This window comes from Lygodium microphyllum, chromosome 7, assembly GCF_053477565.2.
Source record: "Lygodium microphyllum isolate KBCC chromosome 7, Lygodium_microphyllum_v1.1.10, whole genome shotgun sequence".
NCBI lineage: Eukaryota > Viridiplantae > Streptophyta > Polypodiopsida > Schizaeales > Lygodiaceae > Lygodium > Lygodium microphyllum.
Genome location: NC_141141.1, coordinates 56,842,770 through 56,869,654, shown reverse-complemented (window position 1 = coordinate 56,869,654; position 26,885 = coordinate 56,842,770). Strand labels below are relative to the sequence as shown.

The window sequence follows — 26,885 nt, the reverse complement described above, 5'->3', positions numbered from 1 at the left end:
AGTTGCACCAATGTAGACTTTCCTATAGCTATGGGTTTCCAAAGGTACAAACACACCAGCTCTTTGTTATTTTAGGTAAACAAAAGCTTCAAGAAGGCCCTCAATAGATTGATTTTGAATGGGTTGACCTCCTTGTAGTCAATAAGAAATTGTATTTGTACCACTGTCAGGAAGTACCAAGGAGAAACTATATTCCCTAAGGAGTGAAGGCCCATAGCTAGGTTGGGGAGGTAACATGGTATAGCTATCACTCCTCGGGTCTATTGTCAAAAAATTGCTAAGAAAGGGTAATCCTTGCAGAGGATATGGAGTCTCATACAGAAACTGATGCAAGTTCTCCTCTACCAACTTTTGAAATTGGATCATTCCCATATTTTTTTATTGAAGCAGTGTATATTGAGGGTTAGTTTGCTCAATTTCCCCAATAATGTCATTCATTAGATTGTATAAAGACACCTCATGGTTGGTCCAATGGTTCTCTTCATACTTATACTACTCCCTTTTGGGTTGTCAGAAGACCCATTTCTCATTGAATTGCTTGCCGATCCCTTTATTGATGCGCTCCTCGAGAGATTCCTCATTGGACTTGGCTTCCCTCTTATCAACCTATGCCCTTATCTTCATTAGTTCCTAGATTTTAGGCTCCTCAAGTAGTGGTGAGTTGAGATAACACACTTGAAAGGATAGGGTTTCCTCGTCTAGCCCTTTGTTTTTTTAAAAATATGTTCATAAAGCGCATTCCATCTTTTATTAGCAAGGATGGGAGTATCTATACTAGGAATGGCCTGATCACCCAATGGGCGTAAAAAGGTTGGGAGTTGGCTGTAGTAGGTTATTTTTGAGACATATCTAAAGCTACGTTAATTCACAACACCAATACTACCATTTAATCTACACAAGACACAAACATGTAGGCAATATGTAGGCAAACAATAGCTTTTCACACATAGTCAAGCAAGTAATAACTTACTTGTGGTTGGGTCAGATTTCCACTTCCCTCCCCTACCTTCTTTGTTGATGTGATCTTGTGGAATCCCTCCATCATTGCTTATGGGAAAGGGGGGGGGGGGGGGGGGGGGGACGACGGTGGTTGGTAAGAGCGGCTTGGTAGGCACGAAGTAATGAAACAAGAAATCAAAAAGCTTTAGTGCATTTAAAGAAGACAGCAAAACTCTTTCAAAATTTAAAAGAAAATGTAGCAAATTTCCAATTCTTTTATGTGCTTGCCAATGGGGTTGGAGTTGTGGTTTGAGCGTCTAGGTGTATAAATGGGTGTGCGAGTTCACATCTTTGAGTACAGCTTAGAGACATCTTTCAAATTTCACGCTATTCTCTTAATTAAAAAAACAAAACATGCTAGTCCAAAAAAACGGATAAAACCCCAAAAAACCATAATTAGCAAAAGATAAACAAAAAACCAGCTGCACTTGTACAGATTTTAAAAAAGAGAGGTAAAAGATGACTGGCTCACCCAGGTATGCCCGGCCTTTTTGGCAGCCGTAAAAATGATTCTCAAGGAATGTGATCACGTTCTTCTCGAAACGTACGACCTGATCAAATGTAGGGAAGAAGAAGAAAAAGAAGTCCAGATCGGCTCTCTCCGCCCCGCTCCTGCACAGACCGTTGGTTCATGGCCACACTACTGCATCTACTACCGTTTCCTTCCAAATGCAGATCATCATGGATGTTTGACCTTCATTAGAATCTGATCATGCGACCTTGGATCTGGAGATAGAAAAGAAACCATGTCACATGGAAGTTTGGATCTGAGGACATTCATCGTTCTGTAACTGCGGAGGAGACGTCGGCCATCCTGCATCTTGCTGCTGTTCTAACTTCCACACACGCAAGTGATGGCGTCATTACCAGTTGACCTGGCGCCTCAAATCGGACCAGACGGCATTGCAACCGATTCTCCTGCCATCGCCTACACAGAGAAGGCAAGCTCGATTTACATTCTTTATGCAGAATTTTCATCACTTGTTCCTTCTTTCCTAATTATATCTTCACCTGCCTGGGACAGGTTCTAGAAGAAAAGGAGCTTCAGCTGAAAAAGTAAGTTCAAATCCTCCATTCAGTTCTGTTCCTGATAGCGGGTCGTCTTCTTCTGCCACAAACTAAAGAACTTATGTATAGTGTGTTTCATTGCAAGAGTTTCTTGCATACATCTGTTTGCGTGCTATATCCTTGGTTGATGTGAAAGCTCATCAAACAGAAGAGAGTTCACGTAAAATGCTAACGTTATTCTACAGACATAAGTTTTGTATGAATTTGTGAGCTCGACGTTTCAAGTATCTTTTATAATGCTGGTTGGATGCACTGAAAATTTAGTTTTTGACCTCTTTCTGGTCCTCTTCTCTTGCCTCCTTCAACTTGCAGTTAGTGGGTTGAAGAAACTCACCTGGTTTGCTCACAGACATTTACAATATTCAGAAAAAGTTGAGAGAAAACTTGTAATTTGCAAGATGCCTTATACAAGGCCTTAGCAAAACAGGCTTGCCTAAAGGGATACACTCATTTCTCCCTGATTTGCTTTCTCATGTATGTGTTTGTCTATGCAAGAGGAGAGGTATGAATCTCCTACCTCTTTCTGTTAGTTGTTGTATGCTTGTAGCTCGTGAGGATAGCCAGGCTTCCTGCTGGTCTGGCCTCTTTGGGCTTTCTGCCAATCAGTCTTCCTGTGGCACAAACTGCATCAGTGAACAGTGCCGACTGCAAACAGTATACACATGATTGTGTGCTTGCAATGGTAGCACTGTTGAATGAGATAGGAAGAATGGCATGCAGAATGATAAAGTGGATAGTCACCAAATCAACAGATTGTTTTAAAATCGGTGCACACAAGTCAAGGACCTTAGATGTTGTTAAAGTGTCCAGGTCATGGGTGGGCCAAAAGTAAATTATTGATCAAGATTGGATAAAGATAGAACAAGTTGACGAATTTGAACACTGCTAGTCAGTGTTCAAAGTGCAATTGTATTATCAGATCTTAAATGCAAGAGGGTTCCATGAGAGAATGGAGCCATGAAAGAGTGATACATTGACAAATGCACTCAGATAGATCTTCTAATTAGGCTGTTGCCTTTAAATAGACTTAGATACATGACAATTAGGGTTTCTTTCATGATTCCAAGGGTCAGTGATAGTCACATGCTTACCCCCTAATTTGGTGGATGCACCCCTAGATTCTCTGCACCTCGTGGTGGCTTTACAAAGTCTTGTTCAAAACTACATCTCTTTACATGCATTACATCAGTGCTTGCCGCATTCGTCCACAAACCATTCTTTTGCACTAACATTCTAGTAACCATTAATTGATATTTGTAGGCACTAACATTTGCAAAACCCCCAGGTAGGTTGTGTTGATTGTTTACATGGCATGAATAAGCAGCTGCCCAACCCCCACCCCAAAAAAAAAGAGGAACTTAATATTGGCATTGACCTATAAGAATGGTCCATGGCTTTAATATGGTGGACAAGGAGAGCCCCCCCTTCGTGGGTGGTCGGCCTCTTAAGAGATATAATATTGGAATAAGGACCCCAAGTTGGTCTTCTTGTACTTGATGTTGAGTTCCGTGTTCTTTGCGGAATTTATATCGGTCTTCATGGTCTTCAGCTTCACTTGGGCTTGAGTTGGCATTTGTACTTGGAAAGTAGACATCATTAATTCTTTTCTCTTGGGCACAAGCATGTGATTTACATAGATTTGGGGAGAGGCAATGCCTTGATTCAATGGCTTCTTTGCCATGATAAGATATGGGGACATTACGTTGGTCCTTCAAATGGTACCTCAGTTTTGGCATACAATATGGGGTTCGAAAATTCAAGATTTGGCTTGTGGGGTTGATGATGGCTCTTGGCCTTACAAGGTTTCAATTTGGGATAGAGGCTATGAAGGTTGGACATGTTTGTTGAGCCACTAAAATCACGGTGCATGTCAATCTAAAATTAACATTCATTTATGCCTATTGTTTTCTCCTTAAACAATCCCAAAAAGCAATAAGAAGCAATTGCCAAAAATAAAAGGTTTCATTTTTTGAATAGTAAGACCATTGCCCAAAAATCCTTCATAAATAGAGCATGTTGTTGGCATCCCAACCCATCCCTCATGATTCCTATCAGCCAGCTTCATCCTTGTGCTGTGCACACCCATTGGAGGTCATCACTAGCCCGAGGGAGTTCTGTCTCAGCTTTTGCCCAGCCACCAACTGCTCCGACTAGCCTCTTGCTGCTGTCAACAGCTCTTTTGGAGGTTTGCACAACTGTGACCATCACTCAGCCTGCCTTCACCCAGCTGTTAGAGCAGCTTTTAGCCATTTGGCATCATTGTTTCATCATTTGGAGGGTTGATCAGCTGCTGCCAACATCATTCAAGCTGCTATCATCTGCATTTTGATTGGCCACAGCCTGTGCTTTCTGCTGCACGTGGACAGCCAGGTGGCATCAACATTTCATTGTGAAGATATGCAAGGGTTTCAACTGAGTAAACATAGCATGTACAAACACAAATAAAACAAAATAACTTTGGCAAAAACACCGAAATGCAACTGAGAGAAGAAGAAACTTTCATGAAATTGAATGAATGCTGAAAGTACATGAATGGTTGTACACTATGCTCAAAGGTAAAGCTGTCCAAGAGCTGATGGCTCTCGTGGGAGCAGGCTGAGGGAGGTGTTGGAGAGTGACATCCATTAGAGACAGATTCTGAGTGTTGAAACCACTAGTTTGAGCTAAGAGATGGTGGTGAAGCGGGTAGGCAGCAAAAACACAGCTTGTAGCTGGATGTTGAGTAGCGTGTGACCTTCGAAAGCTGTCCAGTAGCAGGTGGTTGATCAGGCCTGAAAACATAGCTGTCATGCAGCTGGAAGAGCAGTTTGGCATTTGGGAACAAGTCATCAAGAGCTGCAATAGTTAGGGTGGCTGTCCAATGTGCAATAGATGGTGACGAGTAGGCAACAACTCTAGAAAATAACAAAACACAGGTAGGTTGAAGGTCGTGGAGTTCTAGGATGATAATGCTAGCAGTTGCATACTGTAACTTGTGGAAGCCTCTAGAAGGACAGTTTGTATTTCTCTTTGTTTGCCTTAGCATTTCTTTACATGGTATCCAAGCTAGGTGCTCTCAATTGACACTTGAGAGCCTTGATAAGAAAGCTTGGCATTCAAGAGTACATGAAAACAAAAGAAGTGATATCTCAATCTTCATCACCAAGTAGTTCCCCTCAAAGCCTCTTTCCTTGATGTTGATATTCCCCTCACTAGAGGCTTTGAGGGAAAGATACCCACATTTTCCTTCACAAACATAATATTCCCCTTAGTGTGAAGATATGCTAGGGTTTGCATAGAGAAAACACAAAAAGTATGACCACAATTGAAACACAAAAGACTTAGATAGTGATGTGTAAAACTCAAACCCTAAATGCAAAACTCAAAAAGTCCAAACACAAATAGAGAAGAGAGAGAACTCTAAAGTGAATGAATGAAAGCTATTAATGAGGAAAGAATGTACAAGATGCTCAAGGATAGAGCTGTCCAGCAACCAGTGGCTCTCATGGGAGTGAGCTTAGCTCAAGGGCAAAGCAATGAGCATCAGAATGTGAGTTCAACGAAGATGGATCCTGAGTGTATTGAGGCGAGAGTGCAATGGAGTACGAGATAGGAATGGAGTAGGAGCAGAGTTGAGAGTGAGAGTGAGAGAGAGAATTCCAAGATAAGTGTACCCGTTAGTGTTATGGTACATAAAGAATAAAAATGTATTTAGATGTTAGGGTAGAAATAAGGGTGTGTTCACATCCATAAGTTTATACACATGGAGATTAATGGGACTTTACACTCAACAACCTCCTACTTAAAGGCCTGAAGTGGTATCTTTAAGCTAGTCAACTTTCACTAATCGAATGCAATCTCAAACTAAGCCTTTGCAAGACTTTTAGTGAGAACATTTGTAGGGTTATCATGAGTTTTGACCTTAGTTAGTGTGACAAGACCATCGTCTAAGACCTGTCGAATGAAGTGATATTGAACATCTATGTGTTTGGTACGTGCATGAAACATGGCATTTTTAGCTAGACAAACAACTCTCTGGCTACAACGACCAAGCACTGGAGTCCGTAAAGAAAGATCAAAACCCTTGACCAAACGGCCAAGCCAAATAGCTTCCTTATAAGCTTTTGTGGCTGAAATATATTCAGGCTCCATCGTACTCAGTGCTATAATTTTCTGCAACATTGAACATCAAGAAATAGCCCCACCAACCAAAGTAAAGATATACCCATTGGTAGATTTTCTAGTGTCAAGGTCTCTTGTGTCACATACAAAACCCTAATTTAGAAGGTTTTTTGCACGTCTATTTTTTTCACGAATAAGTGTATATTAATGTATGGATATATTTACATCAAACCTTCAAGCCAACTAAACAGAAAGGTGACAAGTCACATGAAGTAAGCCTTTTTGCAAAAAGTTTGATACTTTTATGCTCAGCCATAGATTCAAATGCAGTGATGCAAATCACTGCTTATACACTAAAAAGGTTGATGATGAAAGCCTTATTGTGTTGGTCTTATATGTGGATGACATGCTGATTACAGAAAGCATCAGAGTACTTTACATGCTCTTAAAAGGCAATTGAGATTAGCCTTCTCAATGAAAGATTTGGAAGCAATTGAACATATTTTGGATATGCGTATTAAAAGAGATAGAGGGCAGCACTTGTTGTTTCTCTCCCAAGACAAGTACATCAACAAAGTACTTGAAAGATTTAATATGGCTGATGCTAAGCCTCTTGGTGTGCATTTACCATCATATACAAAGCTTAGCAAAGTTGATTGTCCAAAAGATGATGCAACTTCTATTGTTATGAAGGGTATATCTTATGCATCAACTTGTGATTCTTTGATGTATGCCACGGCTGCAACTCATCCTAACATTGCTCATGTAGTGGGTATTGTTAGTAGATTCATGTCTAACCCTGGCAAACCACATCGGGAAGCGGTGAAATGTATCTTTAGATACTTAAAAGGTACACAAGACAGGTGTATATGCTATGGAAAGGATACGCTAGAGTTGCAGGGATTCTGTGATTCGGACATTCTAGATCTACTTCCTGTTTAATGAAGCTTTTGGTAATTTTGCTGTTTGGGGCTGTTTTAAAGAGCTAATCAAGATATAATGAATTTTAACTCAACAAGCCTTGGTACAACACTTCTCATACATATGGCTCAATCTCTAATAGTGTGTGCAAAACTTATTTTTCTTAGGGAGTTGTTGCCAAATGGATTTTATTTCTTTGGTTTGGTCGGAGAAAGGGGGTGTTCACCCTTGTTTTGGCTTGTCTTCACATCTTGTGAGTTCTTATTACCGTTGGTTTTTCCATGTGAAGAAGAGGCAACCAAACCTCTCTCTGAATAAGAGTATGTGAAGGACTTATTGTGTCACCAGGTGGTGATACTTTTTACAGTTGCTTTTCTTATTTACTTATATAAATATTTTATTTTTCTTTTCTTTTGTTGTTGTTGCTTTTTATTCCCAGAGTTCTGTTGGAATAAGCCGGGATCTTTGCATGGCCTAAAGAGGTAGCCATTGGGACAAATTAGACTAATGGTTTGTCTGAGCCTTAGGACCGGTTTCATATTGAATGGGCATTGAAGAATAGAATGCCAGTGGTTTGGGACTGTGTGCTTAGCCACTGGAGATGGTGCAGGACAATGAGCCTGGCCAAGACAGAAGATGCACATGTGAGAATGCTCACGAAATAAAAGTCACCATAATTGAGTCACATTACACTTTTTGATGTGGTCACAATGATAAAAGTTGTTGAGAACAACTTGAGGAATGCAAGGGCCACCATCCCTAAATTTTAGGGAGTTACTATTTTTGGACCCTAGAATCTATTTGTGTCATTATCTTTGTTTTTGCACGAGGATTAATTCTCTAGTTTGTGCCGAGGTTAAATTTTGCATCGATCATGGAGAATTTTAGATCAAAAGGTTTAAACGGGAAAATTGTTACATGTATGCCATGTGGCACAAATTCCCAAAAGAGAGAGCATTAAAAAAAACGTAATAGACATAAGGGGCAGATGGGAGAATGAAGTTTTGAGGAGCTGAGGGCAGATTGCTGCAAGAAAATTAGCCATGGAGAGTACTTCTACGTCTTTGACTTAAGTACGGAGGTAGAGCTTGCTCCTTGTAATCAACTCTCTCTCTATTCTCAGAGGAAATGCTTCGCATGATGGGCTGATTCCATCGAAGGTACAATTTTGTGTTTTCTTTGAAATTTTACACATGAGTCATCGAATATTGGTCACAGAAATGGCAAGACATGCTGGACAGTAAGAATAGTGAATTCAGAGATCTGCAGATTGTAATACTACACACGAATCATTGAGTCTTGGTCACATGCTGAATAGTAAGAACAGTGAATTCTGCACATGTTGGACAGTAAGAACAATGTGCTGGATAGTAAGAACAATGAATTCTGCACATGTTGGGTAGTAAGAACAGTGAACACTGGACATGCTGGACAGCAAGAACAATGAATTCAGAGATCTGTAGATTGCAATTCTGCACAGGAATCATTGAGTTTTGGTCACAGAAAATGCTTTCCTAAAAGGGATGTTGATTTGGACATGCTGTACTATTCTTATGCAGTTGGAATTTACTTAGAAGAGATGAAAACCAACTGTTCATAGTTTATGTATTTTGGAACATTATCATTTTTTGTAAATTTCCATCTTTTAATTGATAAAGAAATATCGAGAGGGGCGCCGGTCTTCGAGGCCAATCTGGTGTTGAGCGAGGGAGTGAGGTTTCTACTTGTGTAAAGACCAGATGTTAATTGAAGGAACTACTGCTTTATGTGAGTCATAGACCGGTTTCATCTTGTGGACTTGATTTTGTAGCCTTTCATAACACAAAAACTGACACTTGATCTTATAAAAGGTCGGCATTTAGGGTAATGAGTTGAATGATAAGCAAAGGATGGGAATTTGTGTGTGTGGAAGGTCGATAAGTGGGGAGGTGAGTGAACAAGGGTAGTGAGGGGGATATCCATCACAGCCGTCACAAGGTGAAAAAAAGTGCTCACTTGCGAGAATGTGGAAAGCACAGTGTTAACGGGTAGTGTTCACCCTAAAGATGTACTAGGGTACAAAGGGGTAGTGAAGTGAGGGTATGTAGAAGATGGTGTGGAGAAAGAGAAAGTGCTAGGAGCAGAGATGGAGGATCCAACTCCTAGTGTGCTGGATGCAGAAGTGGAGTGTAATCCGAGGTTTTAGAATGAAGAAGAGAGAAAATTGAGGTGTGGACTAGAAGAGGGTGGGATAGGAGGGATTTGAGAAGAGTGGTTTACATGCTCAAATGAACCAAAAGATGTAGATATATCTAATGAAGGATGTTTGTTTCGAGAGTCTCCTCTATTGAAGTTTACACATGGAGAATGATTTGTATCTTGGACACTAAAGGGAGAAATAGGAGAGGGTTTTGATTTATATGACTCAAAGGGATTGTACAATCCGATATTGAGCCTAGCTGAGATGAAACAAATGGGTTGCGAGTTGTCCCAAATGTCATATGTTCTCCATGATCGGAGAGGTGGCTAGCCTCACCAACCAGTTCGGATGGAGTAGCAAAGCTTGTAGGAGGGGTGTAAGCCCGACTCTAGGTAATGTGCAAGTACTCTTCAAGCTTCTTCTCTGTCAAGAGATTGAAATCTTGAATAGAAGAAGAAAAAGAGGGTGAAGGTGAAGGTGGGGTGTCGTCTTTTTTTTTGAGTCCATAATGCCTCCTTAGGGCCTCCAATGATGGAGAAGCCCGATAAGACATCATGGGATCTTGAGAAGAAGGTGATTAAGACATTATGAATTAGATACGTGTTCGTGTATCTTGCACAAAACCAAGCCTCCATAATATTGGCAGGATACTCTTTACAAGAGCATCGGCTTTGATACCATGTGAAGATATGCTAGGGTTTGTTAGCAGCTCAGATAGCTCTTGTGTGTGTCTTTGGGGCATGGCTAGGTTATTTAATCATTTTATTATGGTTATTATGATGCTTATTTGGGGCATTTTATGCTCGCAGACCTGCTCCTATTTTAGCATTATTTTATTCTTTATATACCTAGCTTCCTCCTCATTCAATCACATCATCACCTACAGGTTTTGTGGAGAGAGAGAGAGCTAGTGCTAGTGCCTAGGAGCCAGAGACTCATTGTTATATGCGTCATTCTTGTGTTTGGTATATGGATTCCATTTTTCGAGCACATCTTTGAGTTCTCTTCTTTTGCAGTGTTATTTTGTTTTCTTTCTCTTGTCTTGTGTTCAGCAGTTTATTTCAGCACCTGTCTATGCTTCCATTGCTGCACCACTTTTGACATGGTATCAGATTGTAAGATCTAGGTTCTTGCTGTGATTTTCTACTGATTATAGGCCTTTCTTTCCCTTGTTGATCAAGCTTGCGTTTTTCAGATCAGCAACTTGTGTTTTCAGCCTACCCTTGGATTCCAGCCTGCAATTATCAGTTTGCTGCATTAAATGCTCCATCAACCTGTGTTTTTCATTTTCTACCCCTAACCATGGTTGGGCAACTTTTTTTATAGGTTGTTTTTGTGAGAGTGCGCAACGGAAGAGGAAATACGAACACGGAGGAGAGGAGAGAAAGCAGAGAATGAAGGAAGAAAATCTGCACTGACTGAAATGAATGCTGAATACACTGAAATGGACTGATCAGTCCCTGCACGCAGCCCGAAGCGTCAGTAAGGGAATCAGATCAGGCTGATGACGATGGCAGCACCAAAGACGGAGGAAGATGACGGAGTCGGAGTGTGCACCTGCCAAGGAAGGAGGGAAGTTGATAATACAACTGACTGCCAAGTGGGAAATGGCTATAAATAGCCAAAAAACCCACAAACTGGCCGACCTGAAATTTGAGGCCATAAATATGTCCGACCAGCATTTAATGCTGATCTGACCAGCATTTAATGCTGGTAAAAATGCCAGGAATGCTCAGAAAAATCCCGGAAAGGGTGGACAATGTCCGGCAGGTGAGGCAAGCTGATGAATGCAGAAACTGCCCCGGGAAATGCACATCTGAGTGCTCTAGAATGAGCTACCTCCTCCGTCAAAACAAGTGATAGACATGTCAGAGCTCCTAATGTCCTCGTCTGACTCAGACTGAGGCTCACAGGCAGGAGATGACAAGGCATGACAAACATGACTGCTAACACCCCCTCTCAGATCCTGGATGTGGTAGAAGGCCAAGGGAGAAACGGATCCTGGGGTGGCAAGAGGAATGCCAAGGTCGATGAAGTCTGTCGATGTAGACTGCTGCTGAAGGAGCTCCTCACGATCCTGGGAATCCCCCTCTAAAACACTAGGGGCCAGGGAATCCACAGCCGCATCACCGAGATCGTCCCCCTCTGAAAGGGATGGAGGGTACGAGGGAACCACCGGAGGAGAAGGTGGGGGATGGGAAGGAACCTGTGGAATAGAATGTGCACAAGCGGGAACGGGTGTAGCAATAGACTGCCTCGGAGGACCCTGCATCAAAGAAGGGGAATGGAGCCTGTAAAGCCCGCTCTCCTGCCAACCTGTAGATAAGACAGCTCCTGTAAGAGAATCCTCAATAACAACGGCATGCTCGGTGAAGATCACTCGTGTGCCAAGCCTCGTAAGGCCATAAACTGAGAGGAGGGGAAGTCCCAAATCCGGAACATGTAGGGCCTGTGAAAAGGAGCTCGAAGGTCGGTCGGTAAACAAAGGCAATGTGCCAACACCACTAATAGGCACCGATAAAATGTCACCAATAGTGACTGAACCCTCGGATGGACGGAGATCCTGTAACAAATCACCTCGGGGAGTCGTATGACTCGAAGCACCACTGTCCACTAACCAAGGCTGCGCAGAAGACACTGCAGCCACGGAAGAAGGATCCTCCTCCAAAGCATGGATATGAAGGAACACTGACTCATGGGTAACAGCTGGTGTAGAGGTAGAAGAAGGCTCCGATGTAGATCCACCCTTCGCTCCCGGACGAAGGTGAGGGTACTTCTTCCAGCATTTCTCCTCTGGATGTGTCCCTTTCCCACAGTGTGGGCACTTCAGTCTCTCTGAATCTGAGTCAGAGCCTGAAGAACTGTCCTTCTTCTTAGCCTTTGACTTCGTCTTCTTCTTCTGTCCTCCCGAACCTGCAACAAAGGCTCTAGTGGAGTCGGATCCACTAGCACTGACCTCTCTGAGTCGCTCGTCATGCTCCAAGACAAGCGGGGATAGCTCCTCCCATAGAAGCTTCTCACGGGTCCTCGATGTAAGAAGGCTGGTGTAGAAGACATCAAACCGAGGCGATGGCAGCTGAGTCAAAAGAATCATAGCCATGTCTTCAGAAGATATCGTCCGACCGAGGGATGCAAGCTCATCCCTCATATCCTGTAATCTGTTGATGTGGTCCTTCATGGAAGGACTATCATCAATAGCGAGCATCCGCAACTTCTTTTCAAGAGATATCCGGTGGGCAAACGTCTTCTGTTGATAGAGAGACGCAAGCTTTCTCCACACGTCTACTGCAGTCTTCAACCTGTGAACATGAACAAGGACAGAATCCTGCAAACTCAGAAAGAGGAAAGATCTGGCTCTAGAATTAAGCCGATCCCATAAGGCTGCACGATCCATAGATGTCCCATCTGCGGGATCCACCTTAGGCCGGGGAATAGGAATAGAAACAAGCTCCCAAAGATCGAAGGAGTCCAAGATACACTCCACCTTGCAGGACCATAGAGAAAAGTTGGAGCCATCCAACCGGTCCTCTTTGGGCAGCTGAGGAAGTACGGGTACCTGTACAGGGGGTACCAAAGGCTGCATCTTCGGCCCACTGGAAGGGGATCGCCGAGATACATGAATAGAAGGGGGACGGGAAAGAGGAATAGACTCCGGACGACGGTCCTTGTGATAGAAATCACGCCTCCGTTCAGATGAATGTCGAGACAAAAGCTCATCATCTGAATCATCAAAACCTGTAAACTGATGATAAGACATCTTCTAAATCTGCAAAACACCAAACACCAAAGAAAACTGTGCCGATGCCGAAGAATGACCACCAGAAGGGTCACCAACCACCAGAAGAACCACCAAACTCCAGGAAATCAGGTCGCCTAGCACCAGAAGGTGAAAACGCAGCTGTGTAGGGCACAAAATCCGGAGGAAAAGTTGCCAGGCACCAAAACGCAGCCCAGAAAAGAAGCGCCAGCTGGAGATGAGCCGCCAGGAGGAAATACGACCCCACCTTGGATGCAAAACGCAGCCTATAGTGGAGGCGCCCAGCTGAAAAGAAGGCCGCCCAGCTGAAAATGCAAGGAAACAGGGGCTGGTTGATGACGTGGCAGCCTCTGGAAGGGGCTGATGCAGCAAACGCAAATATACAGACCACCTGGAGGGGCCGCCTGGCTGTTGGAGAGAAGGGGGGCAGCAACAGATGATAGGTGTGGTCTCTCTCCAGTCGATGAAGACCTCCGTGCTCTCAGTTTGGCGATGATACCATGTGAGAGTGCGCAACGGAAGAGGAAATACGAACACGGAGGAGAGGAGAGAAAGCAGAGAATGAAGGAAGAAAATCTGCACTGACTGAAATGAATGCTGAATACACTGAAATGGACTGATCAGTCCCTGCACGCAGCCCGAAGCGTCAGTAAGGGAATCAGATCAGGCTGATGACGATGGCAGCACCAAAGACGGAGGAAGATGACGGAGTCGGAGTGTGCACCTGCCAAGGAAGGAGGGAAGTTGATAATACAACTGACTGCCAAGTGGGAAATGGCTATAAATAGCCAAAAAACCCACAAACTGGCCGACCTGAAATTTGAGGCCATAAATATGTCCGACCAGCATTTAATGCTGATCTGACCAGCATTTAATGCTGGTAAAAATGCCAGGAATGCTCAGAAAAATCCCGGAAAGGGTGGACAATGTCCGGCAGGTGAGGCAAGCTGATGAATGCAGAAACTGCCCCGGGAAATGCACATCTGAGTGCTCTAGAATGAGCTACCTCCTCCGTCAAAACAAGTGATAGACATGTCAGAGCTCCTAATGTCCTCGTCTGACTCAGACTGAGGCTCACAGGCAGGAGATGACAAGGCATGACAAACATGACTGCTAACAGTTTTTGCAGTTTTTGATTGCTTTTTTTTTTTTCCATTTTGCAGCAGTTGGCCTTCTTTTTTTATTGTGAACTTTCATTTTGTGAATTGTTGTTGGTTTGGATGTATTCTCTCTTTATATCCCTTCTATTCTCTATCTTTCCTTCTCATCCTCTCTCAATGGCTCCTTTATGCACTTCTACAGATGATAAGTTACATGGACTTGACTATCTTACATGGAGTGCTATGATGAAAGCATGGTTTGTGCGGAAGTAGATTTGGTACATTGTATGTGGAGCTATTCATTGGCCTCAGTGTCATTTTTCTCTTTCCAAAGATTTTGATGAGAACAACCATGAGGAAGCTGTGCTTACATGGGATTCGGAGATGCATGTGTATATTTTGCACTGCTTCGATGTATTTCTAAAGTTCTACTGGTGGTTACTCTTGCAGGACATCATTAGAAATGTGGTCGAAGCTTCAGTTGTTGTACGAGGCATCTTCTCCCATGCGTGTAGTGACCCTTTATAGACAGCTTTAGCAGATGAAGTTTGAGCCGAAGAACACCATTTAGTCCTTTTTGCTTTGTGTTACATAGGTAGAAAACTAGGTTCGACGTATGTAGATTTCCCCTTTGAGAGGCACATCTAGTGGGAACGGTACTCTACAAGCTCCCCTTAGAGTTTGATGGAGTGGCCAATGCTTTGCATGTGAGTTTAAAACATATGTTCTCTGTTGCTTGAGCACGAGACATCTTTGCACTTACAAGGGAGGCTTCTGTGTCATTATGGAGGTTCTAGTAAGGCCTTTATAGCTTCAGAGAGGGGTAATAGAAAGAGAAGTCGAAGACCTAGTGTTATCATTTCTGTAAGAAGGGACACTTGCGGAAGGATTGTAAGGAGTTAGTAACCTCACAGAAGAAGAAGGAGAAGAAGAAAAAGTGGGATGTGGACTTTTTCGATGAGTCATCCTCTTTCTCAGACCTGGAATCCGATCCTTGGGCGAAGGGGAAGTCTAAGCTGCAGCAAGGATCCACTTCTTCAGATTGAGGGAAGTGCTTAGCTATCCCTTCCTCTGCTGCTTTCTAGTCTAGGTAATATGGTCATTCCTTGTGACTCTCTAGTGCCAAAGAGGGAGTGTAAGAGGGTGGTGTGATGGGACAGTTGAGCCTCATCTATATAAGTATACATGTATACTTGTGACTCTCTAGTGCCAAAGAGGGAGTGTAAGAGGGTGGTGTGATGGGACAGTTGAGCCTCATCTATACAAGTATACATGTATACAAGTTCCAGAGAGGGACGTCCATGACGCATTGACCGAAGTTTGACAAGTTCAAAACCTAGAGCTGGGATTGCCATCTAGGTTCATGTTAGGGTGTTTCTTTGATAGAGAGCCGGATTGGCTTCTAATCCGAACTCACGAGGGGACACTCTGGTGGTCTTGGCCAAAGGCGGGGAATTCATGGTCACATATGTTCAAAGGCATTTTTAACAGGATGGTGTAAGTTTGCTACTACGAGACATTGTTGATAGATACAGATTTGTTATGACTTCTCAAATAACAGGATGGTGTAAGTTTGCTACTACGAGACATTGTTGATAGATACAGATTTGTTATGACTTCTCAATTTTTTGAAGTTGGTACAGTTGACATCAACCTCTCAGGTTCTCTTTGAGACACCTTGGTGGTGGCTTGATCACCCACTGCTTGGGTATCCACGGTTCTACTTTGGTGGCTTTAAGTCATATGGATTGTGATGAGTCATTATCATTATCTCATTGTATTGTATCGGATCACACATGATCTAAGAGAGGGTGTTAGCAATTGAGACAACTCATATGTGAGTTTGCATGGCTAGATTATTTAGGCATTTTATTATGGTTATTATGATGCCTATTTGGGGCATTTTATGTTGATGGAGCTTGATGGATTTGGACTGAGTGAGAGCTGAGGGTAAACGCGTAGGATATCACACAAAGAGTAGAGAGCTGTAGAGAGGAGAGTGAGCATGACACACTCGATGTTCGGCACAAAGACGAGTATACCACTTTTTAGGTTTTGATAATATATATAAAGTACAAGAGTGTAAGGGTGCGTTTACACCCAAATATTGTAAAAGGCACAATGAGCTTTTATTCCAAACAACCTTCCACCTAAAGGCAACGTGCTTGAAGGTAGAGGAAAGAATCAGCTAAGTCTATGTGTGTACAAAGTTGAAAGACACATATACTATCCAATCCCCATCATTTGGCAGCAATGAGCAAACCGCTTGGTTAGAAGACCCTTCATGAGAAGGTTTGCAAGATTATCATCTGTATGTACTTTGACAAGCTCAATGCCTTTACTGTCAAGTACATCCTTGATAAAGTGATACTTCACTTGTATGTGCTTTGTCTTTGCGTGAAAGACAGGATTCCGACCCGTGCTAGCATGATAGCACTTTGGCCGTCACAGTGGAGGATAGGAACCTCTGTAATACCAAGCTCGCTCACCAGATTTGAAAGCCATAAAGCCTCTTTATATGCCTCAGTGGCAGCCACATATTCTGCCTTTGTAGTAGACAATGCAACACACTTTTGCAGCCTCGATATCCAAGAGACTGCTCCACCTGTGAATATGAACACATATCTTGAAGTAGACTTCTTGTAGTAGTCAAGATGGCCAGCATAGTTTGCATCCGTGAACCCAACAACATATGACTTTTGCTTACCATAGTAGATACACAAATCCTCTGTGCCCTTGAGGTATCTCATGATACCCCTCATTGCTTCCCAAATCTTTTTGCTAGGATATGCCATGTATCTGCTAACCACTCTCACTGTAAATGCAATGTCAGGACGTGTAGCAACCATGGCATACATTAAGCTACGAACAGTTGAAGCATAGGGTATCTTGGCCATTTCATCCTTACCATCATTTGATGTAGGACTGCCATCTGCACTAAGTTTGAGGTATCTCATGATACCCTTCATTGCTTTCCAATGCTTTTTGCCAGGATATGCCATGTATCTGCTAACCACTCCCATCGTAAATGCAATGTCAGGATGTGTAGCAACCATAGCATACATTAAGCTACCAATAGTTGAAGCATAGGGTATCTTGGCCATTTTAGCCTTACCATCATTTGATGTAGGACTGCCATTTGCACTAAGTTTCACATATTGAGGCAATGGTACACTAATGGCTTTCCCCCCTTCCATATTGAAACGTTGCAAAACTTTAGTGATATACTCCTGTTGTGACAGATAAAGAAGACCCTTCGATCTGTCTTTGAGTATATGCATGCTAAGAATGTGATTGGTCTCACCAAGATTCTTCATATCAAAGCTATTGTGTAAACTTTGCTTCAAGGAGTCCAAGGCATGAACATCCTTGCTTGCAATCAGCATATCATCCGTATACAAAACCAAGAGAATAAGGCTACCATGTGTTGCCTTCTTGGTGTACAAGCAATGATAAACTTGAGAATGATGAAATCCTTGAGATTGCATGAATGTATCAAATTTGTGATAAATTTCTCATGGTGTTTGCTTCAGCCCATAGGAACTCTTGTTGAGTTTACAGACCATGTGCTCTTTTCCCTCTGTAGCAAAACCTTCAGGTTGTTGCATATAGATTTCCTCGTGCACATCACCATGTAAGAATGCAGTTTTTACATCCATATGTATGAGTTCCATGTCTTCAGATGCAACCAAGCCCAAGATGGTTCGCAAAGTAGTCATTTTGACTACAGGAGAAAAGATTTCATCAAAATCAATTCCATGTTCTTGCTTGTACCCTTTAGCAACCAAGCATGCCTTGTACTTTGGCAAAGAACCAAAAGTGACTTTCATTTTGTAAACCCATTGGTAGGGTAGCACTTTTTGTCCTTTTGGCAAATGCACTAAATCCCAAGTGTCATTCTTCATGAGGGATTCTATCTCTGAAAGCATTGCTTTGTGCCATTTTTTACTATCGTGTTTGTTCATTGTTTCCTGGAAGCATGACAATTCACCACAATTTGTTAACATGACATAATCAGCCACATAGTTTACACAAGGAATGAACCTATCTGGCTGTTTTTGCACTCTAGTCGACCTACAGACCCAATGGTTAAGATTTGCTGACTATTCAGCTTGCAAATCTGCATTAACAACTTGTTGTTTTGCAGGTTCGGTGTGTTGTATAGCTGGTTCAGGTTGTTCCAAAGGCACATGTTCTTGTTGAATTTGTGGGACATCATGGGCAAGATCTTGCCGATTATCTTCAATTCCTTGTATTTTCAAGGACATTTATAGCAGGTATTTGCTGCTGTCTAATGGGCATTCTTTGTTGTTCTATTGGTACATTCTCTCGAAGTACAACCCTTCTGACCTCCTTTGTTCTTTTGGGCTGTTTGTGCATGCGATCTTCCCGAAAGATAACATCATTGCTGCGTATTACTTTTCTTTTCTCAGGATTCCATAATTGATATCCTATCTCACCTTCATCACCATATTCTAGGAAAATACATTTATAGGACTTTGGCTCAAGTTTGTTGCGTTCTTCCTTGCGAATGTGCACACTCTTAAGTGAGCATACGAAGGTGGCTTGCCCGACCACTCTTGTTGAGGGACTCTTCCCCCCTTTCCCCCCCCCCCCCCTTCAAAGACCTATTTGGTGACCAATCAAGTGTACGGTTGTCATAATAGGCTCTACCCAAAATCCATGGAGTAAAGTAGCATGTGATAGCATTGTATGGACCTTGTCTTGAATGGGTCTATTCATATGCTCTGCAACACCATTTTGGGGCGGATTATGAAGGGCAATAAGCTCCCTTTTAATCCCTTTATTGTCACAAAAGTCCTGAAAGGATTTGGACACATATTCCCCACCATTGTCAGAGCGAATGCATTTTAATGTCTTGTAGGTTTGATTTTCAGCAAGTAGCATCATCAACAAAGGTAATGAAATACTTCTTCCTCCCTAAAGATAATCCCGACATTTGATATACATCTGAATGTACCAACTCTAAGGGTGAAGACTTTAGAGAGATTTTTTGTTTGACGTTTGATCATGTTTACTATAAATACAATGATCACACTATTCAAAATCAGCATATCTCAAAGACAGTAAGTAACCCAAACGAGAGAGTACTTTCATTCTAGATTGACTCATGTGTCTCAACCGGCTATGCCACAAAGAAACACTTGGCTGCTCAGTTATGGTGGTTAAATGGTCACACACACTAGATACATGCAAAGGATACAAGGTATTACTTTTTGACCCCTTGGCAACAATGTGAGAGTCCTTACAGATTTTCCATTTGCTATCCCCAAAGGTGGTGTGATAGCCTTCATCATCTAGTTGTCCTGTGCTGATCAAGCTCTTCTTGAGCTGAGGTACATGTCTCACATTATGCAAAACAAACATGTAGCCATGCTGAAATTCCAGTTTCACACTGCCAATGCGTGCAATTTTACATGCATAGTTATCCACAAAGTGGACAACACCACGTACACCACCATTGTAGTCAAAGAACCACTCATGATGTGGCGTGACGTGAAAGGACACACCTGAATCAAGTATCCAAGTGTGCATATCATTCTCAAAATTTGCAATCAATGCATGTGCACTCACAGAAGAAGCAAGAAATACATCACCATCATTGTCAGTATCATGAGTGACTACATTAATCTCTTCTATTTTCACATTGCTCTTTTTTGCAGGTTGAGTGTCCTTGCTTTCAACCTTGTTGGCTTCAATGTTTTTGTTTTTGCCCTTCTCTTTCTTCAATTGAAAACAATATCATTTGTAGTGCCCTTTTTTGCCATAGTGATGGCACTTCACATTTTTTCCACGAGATTTGTTGCATGCTCTATTTTCAGAACTGCCCTTGTGTTGAAATCTGCCTCTAGTGTGTAATGCATTAGAAGACTTGTTTGCTGAGTTATTCTGTCTATTGAGTTTTTCCATCAGCAAAGAACTTTCCACATCAGAGTATAACAGTTGAGCATTCGAATTACTCAAAGCTGTCTTGAAAGTATCCCAACTTTCAAGCAAAGTACATAGCAAGAAATTAGCCTTGAACTCTTCATCAATATGGAAATCCAAAGCAATGAGCTGACTGAAAATTGATTTAAACTCATTCAAATGTATAGACATAGCTGTACCTTCTTTCATGCGAAAGTCCATTAAAATTTTCACCCAATAAACCTTGCTGGCTGCACTTTTTTGAGCATACAATTCTCCAAGCCTTTGCCACATTGCATATGCTGAATTTAACTTCTCAATGTTAAAGAGCAAGTAGTCTGACACTGAGAGCTCAATGGTAGAGCGAGCAAGCTCGTCCAAGTCATCCCACTCATCTTGTTCCATGTCTGTTGGTTTGATTCCTTTTGTTTTGGTGGGCTTTACACGTTTCTTCTGCACCAAGACATTGTAGCATTGTTTTTGCCAAATTGCAAAATTATGTGCACCCTCAAGCTTCTTAATGTGCAAAAGATTATTGCCGCCATTGTTTCCAGCCATAATTTGCAGTCCCAAATTGACTAACCAGTCACCAAAGATAAGCCCAAATGTGACACAGGTAACCACGGTACATAAAAGTACCAACCAGCAGTGAGAAAATCCCGAGATTGCAAAAATTTCAGATCTGCAAATAGATTTTCAGAGTTAAAGGGATGTCTTTTGCTGCACTCCTCAAGCACACTGACACATTTAGAGACCAAGCCACCAGTTCCATGTGAAATCCCCAAAATTTCACTGCAATTTCTGTTTTGAAGGCATTTCCGAGCACAAATTTGATAATTTTGATTAAAAGTCCCAAATTTTTAGAGGGTAATCCGTCCAGATTGCATCAGTACATGTACCCAAGTGCATGTACCATACATTTGTTGCACAAATTGAAGGGATTTTGCAGAAGCCCCAAATTTTTGCATTCAGAGTGTACACATTTTAGTAAAATTGAAGAAATTCTACTAAAATGTGAGAATTCCCAAAATTTCTTGGGCAAATGTATACCAAATGTGCAATTTCTGAATCGGATTGTCTTGTCCCGCACTGAGATCTCCAAATCAAAGAAAAGCCCCAATTTTCTTGGGCAAAATTTCACTTTGTGCCTTTGTGTGTGAACTCTCGGTAAAGAAGGAAAAAAAACCCAGATATTTTTGATTAAAAAATTTTTTGACTGCTGCCCGTCGTCGCTTGGTGCCACGTGCCAGTCTCATGGTGAGTGGTCTTGGTTGCCGGTCTCGTCTGCTTGGCTGCGTATCAGTTGCTTGACCCCTTGTCAACTTGTCGCGTGACCTACAACCTTGCATCTCCTCCTGATCGCTTGTGACCCCTGAAAATCCTGCTCGCTTGCGATACTTGCAGCTCCTCCTACTCGCTTGCGCCTCTTGCTCACGTGTCCTGCAGCTTGATGCTCATCATTGGCTCTGATACCGGTTTGATGGAGCGTGACAGATCTAGACTGAGTGAGTTGAGGGTTGACGCGTCGGATATCACACAGAGAGTAGAGAGCAATAGAGAGGAGAGTGAGCACGACACATTTGATGTTCGGTACAAAGATGAGTATACCACTTTTTAGGTTTTGATAATATATATAAAGTACAAGAGTGTAAGGGTGCGTTCACACCCAAACACTGTAAAAGGCACAGTGAGCCTTTATTCCCAACATATGTTGGTCGACTTGCTGCTATTTTGGCATTATTTTCTTCTTTATACACCCGGCTCCCTCATCTTTTAGTCACATCATCACCGTCAGGTTTTATGGGGAGAGGGAGCCGGTGCCGGTGCTAGTGCCTAGGAGCTAGAGACTCATTGTTATACATGTCATTCTCGTTTTTGGTATATGGATTCCATTTCCCGAGCACTTCTCTGAGCTCTCTTGTTTTGCAGCGTTCTTCTATTTTCTCTCTCTTCTGTCTTATGTGTAGCAGTTTATCTCAGCACTTGTCTATGCTTCCATTGTTGCACCACTTCTGACAAGGTTTGCACAGAAAGTATGACCATGATTGAAACACAAAAGACTCAGATAGTGATGTGCAAAACTCAAACCCCAAACGTAAAACTCAAATGCAAAATGCAAAAATACACAAACAAAAATAGAGAAGAGAGAACTTCGAAGTGAATGAATGAATGATGTAAATGAAGGAAAGAGTGTACAAGATGCTCAAGGTCAAGACTGTCCAACAGCCGGTGGCTCTTGTGGGAGTGGGCTGAGGGAGGTGTCAATGTGTATTGTTCATCGAAGATGGATCTTGAGTGTAGTGACTACCAGCTGGAGCAGAGGTTGATGAAGAATAGTGCTGAAAACACAAAAATGACCCAATGTAGAGGATGGAAGTTGATCATTGATAGTAGTGGGAGGCTGGGTGACAGCTGTAGGCTGTCTAACAATAGTCGGTGGGGGTTGGACAGCTAATGGAAGAGGGCTGATGGCTGAAACCTGCAAGAGAATGATGGGCTGAATGGCTAGCAGCCTATCTATTTATAGATGTGGAAGGATCCTCCCAAATTAGGGTTTTGCATGTAGGACACAAAAACTTTCTAGAATTACTCCCTGTTTAATGAAACTTTTGGTAATTTACTGTTTTGGGTCAGATTTAAAGAGCTAATCAATGGGTAATGAATTTTAAGCTCAACACATGTATCTTCTCACCCAAGATGAACATGTCATCATGCTACAATGACAACTCAACCATATATCTTACTATAAGATGAAAATGCCCTCAGGTATTTGAAAAACATCAAGCCCAAGAAAGAAATGGGGTAGTCCAGGAATTATTAACCCAAGCTCCTTGCTTAGCATCTCCCTTGTATGGGCAATGTGCTGATGTTGTGGCTCTCTTGTAATGATCAAATAATCCACCTAGGGGATAGGGAAGGTCAGCAAACCCTATACCGATTTGAAGTAGAGGTTGGGGCATAATGCACTGATCTTCTAATCTTCGGACATTGAATGTCCTTGGCTGCTCCACATAGATGTCCTCTAGAGGAGGAAGCAAAACCAACTGCAAGGTTTTGATTAGGCTCAATGAATCTGACTCAACTTGAATGGTGTGCCACGAACAATCTTGTTCAGAGTCTCCTCAACACAAGGAGGCTCCCTATCCTTCATAATCTTGTGCACAAGGCCATAGATACTGAGTGAACTGAAATACTGCTGTCCTTGTTGACGCATTGAACTTTGTGACCCTTAAAAACCATTTTGGCAAGGGTCAAGGAACTAGTAATTTCCAAACTCTTGCATAACAGTTCGAATCACTGTTAAGCTCAAAAGGATGGCTGATGAAGACCCACACTAAGCAGTGATTTTTTGATTGTTTGAGAAAATTTGAAGCTTTGATTTTTTTGAACCTTATATACGTGCACTGGATACCTGACACATTGTGCATGCTCAATGCAGCATGTGTTGATTTTTATTTTTTTCAAATGTCAAAGCTATTGGGATTGATCTTATAGGTTTATTGAGGACAATTACTCGAAGATCCGGAATGTGGAACGTGAATTGTCATCTCTTGCATTGGAGATAAAACTTACTGCTGGACCAAAGAAGGCAGGTAGATCCTGAGGAAAACAATCTTATCATTTTTTCTTGATTTCAGAACTTTCTTTGAGAGTATTTTCTTCTCTTTTGTCTCACATCTGTGTTTCTCTCTTCTTTTTGTTCTGGCCTTGTTTAGCTCTTGAGCACCTTCGCAAGAAAATTGAGCTATCTGGGGAGAAAATCAAGATTGCAAAGCAAAAGGAGGAGCAGGCTAGAAAGGTCCAACTGTTAACTCCTTACTAGTTATGCACATCAGAAACGTGTGATTGCTTACTGCTGCTTGTTGAAGTCTCTACTTTTGATGATATCATATGCCCTATTCTACGATTGATTTTGGTCTGTTATAATGCTTTGATGCAAACACACATGCACACCAAAAAAAAAAAACCTAACCTTGTAGATACTTATAATATTTGCTGATCTTCATTTCGGACATAAGGATGCATCATATATGTTGTGATAATTATGTGCTGGATTTTGAATCACTGATACCTTGTTATAGGTTTGGGAAGCTGCTAGTAAAGCAGTAAAGGAGGAGGAGGAAAATAAGCAGAGACTTTGTGAAGATCTAAATCGGCTGGTAGGTTTATCTGCTTTTAGAGAATTTTTTTGAGAGGATTGATTTTTTGCATTGCCCTTGTGGCTAATGTATTGGTGGCTTACAGGTACAGGAAAGTGCAGCATCTCAATATGCACGATTAGAGGAACTCAAGAACAGACTAGAAGCACTTAATCCTGAATTGTCAGGAGGTGCTATTCAATCCAGTTCTCTCGCTAATGGAGGGGGGTCTACAACGCCTCAGCTTAATATACAGGAGGCATCAGCAGAGTCTGGAAACGTAAGTATGATCATCATGCTTAAAGTGCAAGGTGTAAATTAATTCTGAATGGTGTGTGGTTTCTTCAGATAGTGAGGTGAACAAGAGCAGCTTTTATCAAGGCTTGGATGATTTTTACGGTTAAGATAGAAAAAGAAAAAGATAAAGCTACTTTCGCAGCTTCCACTGTGATGCATGGATCGACCTAAAATAAATGCATTATCGTCTTGTGAGCATCAGCCCAGGGGGAATTTAATAACCCTGCTCTAACTCATTGCTCAAGCAATCAATCGCTTTATTAGCAGGCAAAAGTATAAATGACTCGTTATATAACCGTACCTTCCTTTCGAAACTTATACACGAGGCATTCCAAATTGTGGAGAATGCTGGAGAGCTGCGTAGTATGCTTAAAGGAGCACTTCACAGTAATAGCATGGCTAAGAAAATGTGAGTCGTTAAATAGTTTCTTTGATAAAAGAGTAGATCCTGTATAACAGAGTGTCAGAAGATGTGTGCTTCTGCAGGAGGAAAAGAGAAGAAACCCTGTTGAGGATCCTCCTGCTGTTGATCCGAGCCGGGCTTCTAAATCTTTGCATGAAAAGGCAGATCAAAAAGGCACATTGAAGGTGGCGACTTCCAGTGATGAAGGGGTTACGCCATTATCAGCCAGTTCCGGTGAATCTAGAAGCCGCTCAAATCCAGCTAGAACAGGGAACCACACAAAAGGGCGGAATAGCCTTGTGAAGGGATTTTCAAGCCAGAAGCCCAAACCCAATAGCTGGACAGGAGCTGGATTTGATGTGGATGAGGCGAGTATTAATGCTTAGAACGAAGCCTTTCTGAAGCACCGTCTCATGGCACGACATAGACCGAACACAGAGAAGGGAGTCTTCTGTTGGGAAAATTAGTAGGAAGAGGCACACGAACCTCTCCTGAGACACCTCACTAGGAAAAGGGTCTGTAGGTTTTTGTAACCCACCATTTACTGTCCCATTCTCAGACGTTGGCATTCTCATACATCAAAAATTTTAACGTTAAATTAGCGCCAATTAGTGATTCTATATATAAAATCTTTAGAACCAACTCTGTGTTTAGTGAAGAGTTTAGTGACTCTTGAAGAGTCAACTCTGTGTTTAGCAGGTAAACAACAGGTCATGTTCTTTCCGGTATTTAAAAAAACTGAAGACTCCCAATCCCTAAAGTACTTTGATTGGTTAACACTTGCAAAATGGGCATCTGCTATTTGGTGTGTAACCACCCTAAGAAAAGGTGATTGCAAAGTAAAATGAGTCAAGATCGTCCACCTTTAAACTCTCAATCCAAAATTTGTTTTATAATTCTTCTAAGCTTCCATGTTACCATGCAATATGAAATGTTCATATTGTCTCGTGCATACGGTAAAGATTGATAACTTGCGTAAAGTGTATTTTCCTAAAATCTAACAACATGCATCTACCAATTGGTGGGACCCAAGACAATGATGTGTCAATGATAGGTCATAATTACAAGGCACTAGTTTGTTAGCACTTATTGAAATCTGACATTTTCTCTAGAAATTTGCATTTTCTTTTGAATTAACAATTGTTTTTCCTTAAATTAATGCAATAGGTTTTTAAGATGCCAAGACTCCCATTCAAGTGAGGCAATGATTGCTGGTTCACTCGAATCTTTTTGTTACTTCACCACTTTGTGATTTATATACGCCCTTGATGTTACACATTTCAAGCCTTGGGGATAGGATGGCCCTCGAATCCTAATCTCATCGTAATGGAATCTAAGACTTTGAGATTATAGTTGTATATTTTGATTTCAATTATTTGTGGTTGTAAGCAATGTTGTGACTCCATCTTCCATCTCTTTATTTGCATTGTTTTTACTAGTCGCAACCCCTCGTCTTATTGTCACTCTTGCATTCCTTAGCTCTTCATCTTTATTGCCGAGGCCCTTTTTTATAGCCCTTCTTCACTCACCATTTGTAGTCCTCTTTTCTCGTCATGTATGACTATTTCTTTTGGTAGGTTCCACCCACCTAATCTACCTCTTCACCCAACTCCAATTTGGTTGGTAACTTGGTTGTTGATCATTAGTCACATCAATTATAGCCAAGATTTGTTGCACTTGATTGGACAAAACTTGCTCCACATTTTTCCATGACTTCTTGAAAGTTCCTAATCCACGGGTCATTTTGGCACTATCTTGCATTGCTTTTCCCTCTCTTCTTGAACTTTTCAAAGCATACAAATCAGGAAAAAGAACATTAAAATGAAACTATGACAGCACAACATTCAAGCAAGAGAAAGTTCTTTAGGATTAACATACTTGTAACTTCAAAATTCTAAGAAGGGAAACATTTGTGATAAGACATTGGGATCAAGAGAGTCCTTGGTTGAGGTCTTAGCAATTAGGAATAGCAAGTTTAGTGATAAGTGGGGGC

At 41.8% G+C, this 26,885-nt stretch overlaps 1 protein-coding gene across 4 annotated transcripts; it reads left to right on the top strand.

Annotated features, from left to right (window-relative positions):
• The first annotated feature begins 1,477 nt into the window (after positions 1–1,477).
• Positions 1,478–25,788, top strand: LOC148033474 (junctophilin-like protein). Of its 4 annotated transcripts, XR_015691313.1 has the most exons (8): positions 1,478–1,940; positions 2,024–2,055; positions 23,549–23,646; positions 23,770–23,852; positions 24,136–24,213; positions 24,299–24,472; positions 24,541–24,898; positions 24,976–25,113. XR_015691313.1 is itself a non-coding variant. In XM_087681406.1 (7 exons), the coding sequence occupies exons 1-7, from the start codon at positions 1,854–1,856 to the stop codon at positions 24,545–24,547; spliced, it is 555 nt and encodes a 184-aa protein (XP_087537532.1). In that variant the 5' UTR covers positions 1,478–1,853; the 3' UTR covers positions 24,548–25,114. The 4 variants fall into 4 exon arrangements, 3 of the variants coding, with proteins under 3 accessions (XP_087537532.1, XP_087537531.1, XP_087537530.1); XM_087681406.1 differs by having other exon boundaries at positions 24,545–25,114; XM_087681405.1 differs by having other exon boundaries at positions 24,541–25,114.
• Positions 25,789–26,885: the final 1,097 nt, after the last annotated feature.